The sequence below is a fragment of the Chiloscyllium punctatum genome, chromosome 3 (assembly GCF_047496795.1).
Source record: "Chiloscyllium punctatum isolate Juve2018m chromosome 3, sChiPun1.3, whole genome shotgun sequence".
Classification (NCBI taxonomy): domain Eukaryota; kingdom Metazoa; phylum Chordata; class Chondrichthyes; order Orectolobiformes; family Hemiscylliidae; genus Chiloscyllium; species Chiloscyllium punctatum.
The window spans coordinates 148,898,494-148,910,415 of record NC_092741.1 but is presented as its reverse complement, the minus strand read 5'-3'; the positions used below and the strand labels follow the sequence as shown (position 1 = coordinate 148,910,415).

The 11,922-nt window shown below is 42.2% G+C and overlaps 1 protein-coding gene across 1 annotated transcript; it reads left to right on the top strand.

The window, feature by feature from the left end:
• The first annotated feature begins 788 nt into the window (after positions 1–788).
• sf3b6 (splicing factor 3b, subunit 6) lies at positions 789–11,281 on the top strand. Its single transcript, XM_072562070.1, has 4 exons — positions 789–904; positions 1,911–2,029; positions 8,754–8,892; positions 10,834–11,281. The coding sequence occupies exons 1-4, from the start codon at positions 875–877 to the stop codon at positions 10,918–10,920; spliced, it is 375 nt and encodes a 124-aa protein (XP_072418171.1). The 5' UTR covers positions 789–874; the 3' UTR covers positions 10,921–11,281.
• Positions 11,282–11,922: the final 641 nt, after the last annotated feature.

Here is an 11,922-nt window from a genome sequence, read left to right as displayed (position 1 = left end):
CAGTGCCCAGGGATGGTGAGTGACCCAGGAGTACACAGTGCCCAGGGATGGTGAGTGACCCAGGAGTACACAGTGCCCGGGGATGGTGAGTGACCCAGGAGTACACAGTGCCCAGGGGTAGTGAGTGACCCAGGGGTACACTGTGCCCGGGGATGGTGAGTGACCCAGGAGTACACAGTGCCCAGGGATGGTGAGTGACCCAGGAGTACACAGTGCCCAGGGATGGAGAGTGACCCAGGAGTACACAGTGCCCTGGGATGGTGAGTGACCCAGGAGTACACAGTGCCCAGGGATGGTGAGTGACCCAGGAGTACACAGTGCCCGGGGATGGTGAGTGACCCAGGAGTACACAGTGCCCAGGGGTAGTGAGTGACCCAGGGGTACACAGTGCCCAGGGATGGTGAGTGACCCAGGAGTACACTGTGCCCGGGGATGGTGAGTGACCCAGGAGTACACAGTGCCCGGGGATGGTGAGTGACCCAGGAGTACACAGTGCCCAGGGATGGTGAGTGACCCAGGGGTACACAGTGCCCGGGGATGGTGAGTGACCCAGGGGTACACTGTGCCCAGGAACACTCACTGCCAAGGGGGGGGGGGGGGGGGGAACACAGTTCCATGAACATGGGACACGGCAGTTCATTCCGGGGGATTGGGGGGGAACCCCCTGCAGACACATGGTCCTGGCGACCCAGAACCTCGCTGACCTCCCTGTGACCCCCCCACCTCTGGGACATGCGCAGTGCGCGGCTGATTGGAGACGTCACGGAGAAGTGACTGTGTGACGTCACGGCGCTGGAGCGTCTCAGCTGCGCCATTTCCGTCGTGCTCCTTCCGGTTTGGTGTTGGGCCTCTTGTTGCTACAGACCGGGGCGCGATGGCGATGCAAGCGGCGAAACGGGCGAACGTGAGTGCGGCCTCCGTCCTGAGCACCTCCCCACCGCGACAGGCCTCCCCTGGAGACCCGATAGTCCCCCGCGTTTTCAGGAGGTTTGGTGTCCTCTGTGGAGAGGGCAGGGTTCATCCCTCGGGTCACGTAGCCCTTTCCACCTGGTTTGGTGGGCACCCAGGGGACGGTGCTGCAGTCAAGGCCCCGTCTGGACTCACCATTGAGATCAGTAACGTTAGGGCCTCAGTGCCCGCTCCTTTGTCGTTGACTCACCCGCTCCTTTCCCCCCCCCCCCCCCCCACACACACACCCCCACAGACACAGACACACAGAGACACACACACACAGAGACACACACACACACACACACACACAGAGACACACACACACACACACAGACACACACACACACTGACCTGTGGCAGGGGCTGCTTTCAGCACAACTTACCCATTTTCTCACCCACGATGGTCCCTATCAGTTTTTCTTTAGCTTACTATTGTACCTTCCTTTTCCTAACTGTCTTTCTCCCCCACTTTGTACCTTGCTCCACCTGTTGTGTATGACTACACCCCCCCACCATCACCAAATTTAGTTGAAATACTTCCAACTACCTACCACTAGCTCAGAAGAAGCATCACTAGACCTGAAGCACTAACTCTGCTTTCTTTACACAGAAGCTGCCAGACCTGCTTAGTTTCTCCAACAGTTTTTTGGTTTTGTTTGATTTCCAGCATCTTCAGTTCTTTTTACCCCTGTATTTTTCTTATCCTTGGAGCTCTTCTGGTATTTCTTTCCAATTGTAGTTGAGCAATATTTTTCAATGTTTTCTTTTGCATTTTATCCCTTTGTGCTTAAAGCATTGTTAACCACTTTTCAATTTGCCCTTCCAGCTTCAGTCATGTCTGCATGTTTGCCCTTGGATTTCTTCCCTTGAGAATTTGTCCCCTTTTATGTTGTACCTCTCCTACCAAGATGTACTCTCCTACATCAGTGCATTAATAATCACTTGTTTTCTTATTTCAGATTCGTTTGCCTCCAGAAGTAAATCGTATCTTATATATAAGAAATTTGCCATACAAGATAACAGCAGAAGAAATGTATGATATATTTGGGAAATATGGACCAATCCGACAAATCAGAGTGTAAGTACTATACTATTTCAGATTAGTATTTGTCTAGGCTGTGACAGACTCTTAATCAACAAGGGAACCATTTGAGGAAACGAATCCCAACAATGTAGACACAGGCCCTTTGGCCCAACAAGTCCACACCAACTGTCCAAAGTGTATCCTACCGAAACCCATTTCCCTAGTAGTCTACATTTACCCCTGACTAATGCACCTAACCTACTCACCCCTGGACACCATGGGCAATTTAGCATGGCCAGTTCACCTAATATGCACCTCTTTGGATTGTGGGAGAAAACCAGAGCACTCGGAGGAAACCCATGCAGACACAGGGAGAATGTGCAAACTCCACACGCAATCGCCTGAGGCTGGAAATGAACCTGGATCTGTGAGGCGGTAGTGCTAACCACTGAGCCACCGTGCTGCAGGAAAGATAGGAAAGTGCTGCTGAGGATTATAAATCACTATCTCCTAGATAAGTAGTACAGGCTCAATGGGCCAAATGGCCAACTTTTGCTTAAACCTTACAATATTATATCTCCAAATGATTTGTATAATGAGTTGCAAATATGTGATTTGGTAGGCGAGGGATGTTAGGATTGGACATAACCATTCGTAATTGTGAATTGCATTGATTGCTCTGGTGATTCTTTTAGTTGGCAATGTTTCCCAGTAGCAGGCTTGGGTACTACGCCGCAGAGAAAATGGTGCAAAATGCCTGAAGTTCAGTTAAGGAAATCTCCAAGTGCTCTTATACCCAAAGTTGGAATTAAAGCCAGCAATGTCCGCTGTGGCTTAGTTAATAGCACCTTTTGTTTCTGAGTTAGAAGTTCATGGGTTAAAATATTCATAGAATCCCAACAGCATGGAAGCAGGCCATTCACACATGTCCACTCTGAAGGCGGCACGGTGGCACAGTGGTTAGCACTGCTGCTTCACAGCGCCAGAGATCTGGGTTCAATTCCCGCCTCAGGCGACTGACTGTGTGGAGTTTGCACGTTCTCCCCGTGTCTGCGTGGGTTTCCTCCGGGTGCTCCGGTTTCCTCCCACACTCCAAAGATGTGCAGGTCAGGTGAATTGGCCGTGCTAAATTGCCTGTAGTGTTAGGTAAGGGGTAGATGTAGATGTAGATGTAGATGTAGGGGTATGGGTGGGTTACGCTTCGGCGGGGCGGTGTGGACTTGTAGGGCCGAAGGGCCTGTTTCCACACTGTAAGTAATCTAATCTAATCTAATCTAATCTAATCTAATCTTGAGACTTGCACATAAAATCTAGAGTAAAACTTCAGTGCCACTAAGGAAGAAAAGCAGTGTTAGAGGTAAAGCCTTTTTAATTCATATGTTAAGCAGAAACTAGGAGGTAGCAAAAGATCTCGGGAGATGTCAAAGGAGTGTGCAGGAATTCTCCTGGTGATCTGGCCAATATTAATCTCTATGAATGCATCTAAATTGTTTGACCATCATTACTGTTTGCACAACTTTAATGTGCACAAATTAAATGCTGCTTTTCCTACAGTGTACAATGAGTACACTTTAAAAGTGCCCCATTAGCTGTGAAGTGCTTTGTAATATCATGAAAGCTATATAATTGCAGAGCTCTGTTTTCAAAGTTAATATTGCAGGTCTTGATGTACAAATCTGGAGTGTGGATTTAAGCTGGACAATCCTCTACTAAAGTGTTAGCATATTTATGTATCCGCTCGAATACACCCCCTCCTACTGCCCCTTCGACCAGGACCTCACTCCCCATCACCAAACCATCATCTCCCAGACCATACAGAACCTCATCACCTCAGGAGATCTCCCACCCACAGCTTCCAACCTTCTCGTCTGGGAACGCCGCACCACCTGATTCTACCTCCTTCTCAAGATCCACAAGCCTGACCACCCAGGCCGACCCATTGTCTCAGCCTGCTCCTGCCCCACCAAACTCATCTCCACCTATCTCGATATTGTCCTATTCCCCCTCATCCAGGAACTCCCCACATACGTTCGAGAGAGTACCCATACCCTCCTCCTCCAAGATTTCTGTTTCCCTGGCCCCCATCGCCACCTCTTCCCCATGGCCAACCAATCCCTCTTCACCTCCTTCCGCCATGACCAGTGCCTCCAAGCCCTCCGTTTCTTCCTCTCCCGAGGTTTCCAACAGTACCCTTCCACTGACATACTCATTCGTTTGGCTGAACTGGTCCTCATCCTTAACAATTTCTCCTTCGAATCCTCCCACTTCCTCCAGACCAAAGGGGTAGCCATGGGCCCCAGCTATGCCCGTCTCTTTGTTGGCTAGATTTCGCTGCTTGTTGGATGCTGCCTGAACTGCTGTGCTCTTCCAGCACCACTAATCCAGTATTTGATTTTCAGCATCTACAGTCATTGTTTTTACCTCTTTGTTGGCTATGTAGAACAGTCTAGCTTCCATAGTTACACCGGCACCATTCCCCATCTCTTTCCCTGCTACATTGATGACTGCATCGGTGCCACCTTGTGCTCCCACGAGGAGGTTGAGCAATTCATCAACTTCACCAACACATTCCACCCCAACCTTAAATTCACCTGGACCATCTCTGACCTTCCCGGATCTCTCCATCTCCATTAATGACGACTGACTTGACACTGACATATTTTTACAAACCCACAGACTCCCACAGCTACCTGGATTACGCCTCCTCCCACCCTACCTCCTGCAAAAATGCCATCTATTCCTGATGAAGGGCTTTTGCCCGAAATGTCGATTTTCCTGCTCCTCGGATGCTGCCTGACCTGCTGTGCTTTTCCAGCATCACTCTGATCTAAACTATTTGTCTATCAGCTTGTTTTGTTTACATCTTCTGTACAATGTCTTCCTAGCAAGGCCTGCATTTGCTGCTTATCCCTAATGTCCCTTGAGAAAGAGGTGGTAAGGTGACGACTTGAATAACTGCAGTTCGTCTGCTGCAGGTTGAATGATAGTTTAGTTAGGTCAGAAACCGAAGTGAAGTCACCTGACAGGGCAGCACTCTAAAAGCTTGTGTTTTCAAATAAAACTTTAACCTGGTGTCACGTGACATCGGACCCTGTCCAACACAGTCCAACACTGGCACCTCCATGTTAGTTTCATTAGGAAGAGATTTCTAGAAGTTTGACAAATACTTTACAAGGATGGTAATTAAGTTCCAAGTTAGGGTGGTGTGGACTTGTGCTGTGCAGTTAAGTGTTCCCATGCATCTGTCCTTTTTAGGTTGTAGAGGTTGAGATGTCATGCATATTATGATGTTCACACCCATTTGATTTGGAGATGCAGGTATTGGACTGGGGTGTACAAAGTTTAAAAATCCGAAAGCTAATGTGCTTCCAATTAAACCTGTTGGACTATAACCTGGTGTTGTGTGATTTTTAACTTTGTACACCCATTTGATTTTTACATTAACATTTTAAAGGTTCAGTAACTTGCTGTTTTCAGGTTAGTGGATGTTTTTGTCATGTTTTTGCCATACAGTATTTTCTATGATACAAGTACAAATGGTAACTGTGCTTAAATAGCACGTTGTTATTTTTAAAGTCTGGAAAAATATTGTGAATATTTGTATGTTAGTTTGAAAACAATTCAAGAAAATCTGTAAACTAGGGTAGCTTTTGTTTGTCGTCTTAATGTTGGAGAACATTTTAAAGGCAGAATTGCACGCCAAGCTGAAATTGGAAGAGGGATGAAGTCAAAGACATCATCGAAGAGGTTTTGAGACCAGGCACGGGGGGGTAGTAAAATAGAATAATTTTGGGGAAGACCTCATAGGGCATAAACCTAATTTATGAAAATGAAAATGTGGAGGAAATAGAAGGCAGTTAGGAATCTGGAAGTGGAAGAAGTTTGCAAGAAAGCCATAGACTATTACTAATGTAATTTTAAGGTAATAATCAAAAGGTTTAAAGGTTTGTCATTTGACATCCAGTGGAGGTTGGCAAGAATTAAAATGCTGCTTGTGAAGTAGAGATATTGGTCAAAACATGATGTGTAAATTGTTTTCTTATTTTTTGACGAGTTAAGTGAGATTTTTAATCAGTTAAGGGTACCAATGGCTATGTGGAAAGGCAGGAAGGTTGACTTGAGGATTATCAGGCCAGCCATGATCTCATTAAATGGTAGAATAGAAGCAATGGGCTGAATAGCTGACTTCAACTTCTGCGTTTTGTTTTTGAAGTCTGTGTTAATTTGGTACTGGATGTGCAACTATTTTAAAGCCAAACAACCTTGGTAAAATGTAATATTGCAAGAAATGCAGTGTTGCTAAAGCTCAATGATAAAAGCCACTAAAGATGAAAACCAAATTCATGAAGAATGAAGAAACTAAGCTGCTCATTGCAAAGCAAAACTATCATTTCATTTGAGATGAAAGCCTTTGAGGTGTTTCAAAGAGCTTTACAGTCATGTTGAAATGTTGAAGCATGGTTGCAATAATGTAAGACACATGACAGCCATGTTCAACAAGTGTGATGTCTAGTCTGTTTGTCATGTTCTTTCAGGGGTAAATACTGGCCAGAAAGCAGTGATTCCCTGCTACTACTAGCAATGATGGAACTTTGGCTATATGTGAATAGGGCAACAATTTCTTTATTCTGCCAGTTTTAACATGATTAAGTTATGAAGAAATGCACCTTTGTTAATGATATGTGGATTGCCTCATTAATTGAATAATAGAGTGCATTTCTCAAGACATCTTCAGGGATTAGCAAAGTCTCCTTGATGTGAGCCAAGTACAGTTAAATTTTTAATTTGTGCTGAGCTGAGATCCATGATTCATTGTGCCTTGCTGCTGGATTACGTATGTAATTGCCTTAGATTGACAAGTGCTGTTTTAACTTAGACCAAAAATTTGAGATTTATCTTGGACCTGGGTGTCTGAGAATAAACTTAGCTATTTGTATTCCATTTTAGGCTTGAATGAATAATTAGAAATTAAAAGTTGAAATTTTAAAATTGAGTTTAAATTTTTAAGAGCAAAATGACTTTTTTTTTATTAAAAAGACTTGGAAATTTTTGAAAAGGATACTTGTAGTTTTCCAGTGAAATCTAAATCCTCTTATTATGATGTGTTCGTAATGTATCCCTGTCAAAGCTGAACTTTGTACTCCAGGCTAAGCAAGGATACTGTGCTGCATGGACAAGTGGCAGCCATTTGACCTGCCTTGTTGTTAGAAAAAAAATTCCATTGTTTCTGTCTTGTTCTCATTGCTCTGGCCATCATTTTATTCAAATAGTTATGCAATATGAAATGCAATGCGTTCTTTCATTGTTATTAATGAGTAACATCTCTGTCAAATGTTTACCTCATGTCTTAACACTGATTCCCTCACCCAGGGGGAAGTCTTTCCTTATTTTTCCTGCCGAATTTCTTCAATGTTAAAACACCTGTACTAATGTTTTCAGTGTCTCTGCTCCAGTGGAAACATCCACTGTCTTCGTAGCTTCTTGTTTCCGGTTTCATGCTAACAAATTTGTATTCTGTTTTGTTATCTTGGTTCTTGAAAGAGACTTGCGAAATTGTTCAATATTTTTGACTGAGCCATTGCTTTACACCAGCGTGGTTATGTGTGATTTTTTTTTTGTTTTTTGGAAGGGAAATCAAAAATGAGATTTGTCAGAATAACCTGTTCCTCCCAGTTTGGGAGTGGAATGGTTTTTGTTTCCTCCCCTCTTCTGATGCTTGGGGTCCATATCATCCAAGTACTGAACAGTACATCTACATGCAAATAAAAGTTGCCTATCCCATCAGTCAACTTCTGAAGAATGTCCTTTTCTTAAAATGTCATGCTGATTTTTAAAAAAACTAAGTGGAATAGATATGTCAGTATATTTAGTTTGACAGACACCCATTGGAACTGGCTTAACAATTCCAGAGCAAATTTTAGCCAGGAAGCTGATCTCTGATAATTAAGCTTGCATTCCATTCATAGAATCCCAACAGCATGGAAGCAGGCCATTCACACATGTCCACACTGTGACCCTCTGAAGAACATCCCATCTGGAACCACTCCCCTACCATATTTCCCATGGCCAGTCCATCTAACCTGCACATCCTTTGGACTGTAGGAGAAAACCAGAACACCCAGGAAGAAACCTTTTGCAGGCATGGCAGGAATATGCAAACTGCACAGTCATCTGAGGGTGCAGCCGAACCTGGGTCCTTGGTGCTGAGAGAGAGCATGGCTAACCACTGAGCCACCATGCCACTCGTTAGTCTGGTTCACATTACAAATTAGCATTGAAAAGCTGACTCGTGTTCCTGACATTTTGCTTGCTCATAAGCTTGTTCAATAAATGGTAGATTGTTCTTTTACTTCTGGAGAATAAGTACTTCAAGAGAAATTCACAAATAATGGATGCACATTGTTTAATGGCTCTAAATGAGGAATTAACATGCTGTACATAGAGGTAGAAAAATTGGAGTAGACTAATGACCCTTTTAGTATGTTTACTATCTGACTAATTTGTATCTTAATGTAATCCACCTCTCTTAGTTCACTAACCCTGAAAATACTCAACTAACAAATATCTTGAAGTTGAAATTTTCAATTTCATGAAGTCACAATGTTTTTCTGGGAAAGAATGTTAAAGATTGCCCTCCTTTGTAGGAAAAAAGTGTGTTTTCTGTCATAAAGAAATATCAGTTCTTGCAAATTACTGGAATAAATGAAACCGAGCAAAATCTGTAGTTTTAATGACCTCAAGTTTGCATAATCTTAATTCTGTAAACTTTGTCTAACAGAGGAAATACACCTGAGACGAGAGGAACTGCATACGTAGTGTACGAAGATATTTTTGATGCCAAGAATGCTTGTGACCACTTATCTGGGTTCAATGTGTGCAACAGATACCTTGTGGTTTTGTACTACAATGCAAACAGGGTAAGCTTTGTTACTTGGCTCGTCGTGTTGAAGTTTTATGATCAAGCTTGATTTGTGTAAATGATGCTGGAAATGACCCATTAAAAATATACGTGTCTTTCGAGAGTTAAAAATCTAAGGTATTTCACAAAAAAGGTAAAAAGGAGCCATACAAAGTCAGCGTAGGTATTTTAGGAATGGATGACAAGCTGTTACATATAGTTCTTGTATAAAAGTGATGTTCCAGCAGCGTGATTTGGCTATAACATCACTGAAGAATTAGGGAACGGTATTTTTGAGAACACTTACCTCTGTTCACAGTAACACGATTCGAGCGGCAATCAATTCACGTGCTTCATTTTGTAGTTGTGCCAATGTCGGCTAAAGTCAGAGCACGAGAGATACAGTACAATACATTGAGCAGCTTCATCTTAAAAGTTAACCTAATGAATGTTCATTGCTTTCCCTCTGAGGCAACCACAACTGTACCTGAAGGTAGTGGCGAAGGCGCTCTGTCCCTGCATTAACAACATTTTTTTAAAGTAATGTATTAAATGTATTTAAATATGGTTTCAGCCTTCATTTCAGGCTGTGCTATATTGTGTTAGGTTTTTGGGTGGTTTTTTGAGCAATTGTGAGTGATTTTATTTTGCTGTTCTGCCCCTAACCCCACCTTTCCCATAGGCCCCATTATTTCTATTAAGCAAGGTTTTACTGGAACACAACTACCGCATTATAGGAGATCTACCTGTATAAGTTGGTGAAATAGACTTCAATGTTCCAAAGAGTCTGATTCGGCTTAATGCTCTGCACAGTGGATGGTAAAAGTGGGTAGGGGGAAAAGGTAACAGATTGATGGAATTCAGAATAAACCGCTTGCATGGGAATGTATAGGGTTGGAGTAATGTTGAGCTGCTATGGAGTAAATATTTTAGGGCTTACATTTTTTTAATCCTTTTTGGAAATGTGGATGTCGCTAGCAAGGGTGACATTTGTTGTCTGTCCCTAACTGCCCTGAAACCAGTTTACTTGGCTATTTCAGAAAGCAGTTGAGTCAACCTCATTACTGTGTGTATGTGGGTAAAGAACGCAGCTTTCGATCTTTAAATGGAGTTTTAAGATCATATCACTAGGACTAACTAGATTTTTTGGTTAATTGGAATTTGATTCCGTCAGCTGCCATGTTAGGATATGAACATTTCTGCTGTGCATTAGCCTGGTTTCTTGACTACTGGTCCAATGACATTAGCACTACACCACATTTATCCTGAGTGTTTAGTATGGAGGACAGGAAACATGTTCAGGACTTGGGAGAAATTGGATATGTGTTGCTGAACTTTGAACAAGTTGGACTTTCTAAGAATGAAATGAGAAGCACATCAGGGTTGTTGTGTCTGGAAGTGATTATACTTTGTATAAGAGACTCCGACAGAGGAACTCAGATAGGTGCCATAGATTATTGTCAATCCACTTGATTTCTGGGCAACACCCCCCAGACCACAATCAATCACTGCATAACCTGAGGAAGTGTCGCATCACTGACCGCAACTTCTGGGTTTCTGCTTTTCTGCATATGTGCCGACAATTGCTGTATGTTTCAATGGAATAATGACTGAGAGCGCTGATTAGTTTTGTAGTCTCCACTATAAACCTAATGACACCATCACTTTTAGGAGTAATTCTAAATATTCTGGTAAATGTTGTATTCTGCTTTGTTAATCCTTGGATTAACAGTTGATTAGTCTGCTACAGTGGCTGTTTGTTTAAAAGTAAGGTTTTGAGCTTGTTACACTTAGCTTTGAACCTTAAATTCTTTGTGGTGTTCCTTTCTGGTTAATGATCTTTTGAATCCTTAACACAAATGGAATCTCATTTTCCATTTAGTAAATCGATAGCTGGATTTGGCTATTTTTGAGACTGCCATTGCTTTAAAAAAAAAATTTGTTCTCCCTCTTTTTACAGGCTTTCCAAAAAATGGATACAAAGAAAAAGGAAGAGCAACTTAAAATTCTCAAGGAGAAGTATGGAATCAACACTGAAACAAAATGAACCATTGGGTTTTGTTTTTTTAACTTTTGCATTGTAAATACTATTGAAAGGACTTTTGAAGATGTCATAAACTTAGCAATTTGGATAAATCTCACCAGGTTATTTTGTAGTTTAAGAATACCATTTACTTTGAATAATCGGTGGTTGTTTTAAACATTACTTCTGTTTATTTTGACTTTATGTAATATTTTCTTAATTTGAAACATAACATAATTAAGTTTGCATACAAATGGTGATATTTATATTTGCAAATACTTTTACTGGGACTACACACCAGTTACCATGGTGATCCAGATATTATTTCTGTCAAATGTGCACTCTTGTATTCCAAATGATTGTGTACAATAAACTGTAAAATGTTTTTGCATTGATCATTATTGATGTATTTTTGTTGCGAAGTGTGAAGCTAATGTTCTAGTGTAAGCCTGTTGATACCAGTGAATTAGGTAGCTAGAACACTGGGTTGTGGCCTGGTTTGGGACGTGAGATGAAGAAGCCCACCTATTGTTCAGTATTCTGACCTTCTCTGTCTTGTTATCCTCCCTCAAACCAGCACCTCCAAACATTAAATGTACATGTTCTTGTCATTAAATAGTAACCAGTTATAAAGTTTTGAAATGTTGCAATCTTTATATTTGTATTTCAAAAATGTGCAGCTTTGTATATGTATGCAAACATGTACAGCAAAAGAGCATAGTTGCTTTACCTCCTTTTCATCTCTCCAGTGCTCTTCTGATCTAATACCAACTGAGACATCAGTTTGGAAAGCAATTGTAACCATTTTGGGTGACCTTTGACTGTTACAAAGCATCTTGATAAGAAATCCATTTATTTTTTTGTAGCTGAACAGCAATTTGATGTTTTTTCTCCCCCTTGTGATCTTTGCAGTGTTTTGAGGATGTTGTTTAAAGATCTACGTTAACTCGAGACAGCCCGTTGATAATTCCAAATGCAGTGCCGTTTCCTTCTGTAGTAAGACACATTGGCCAGAATACGGGTTTT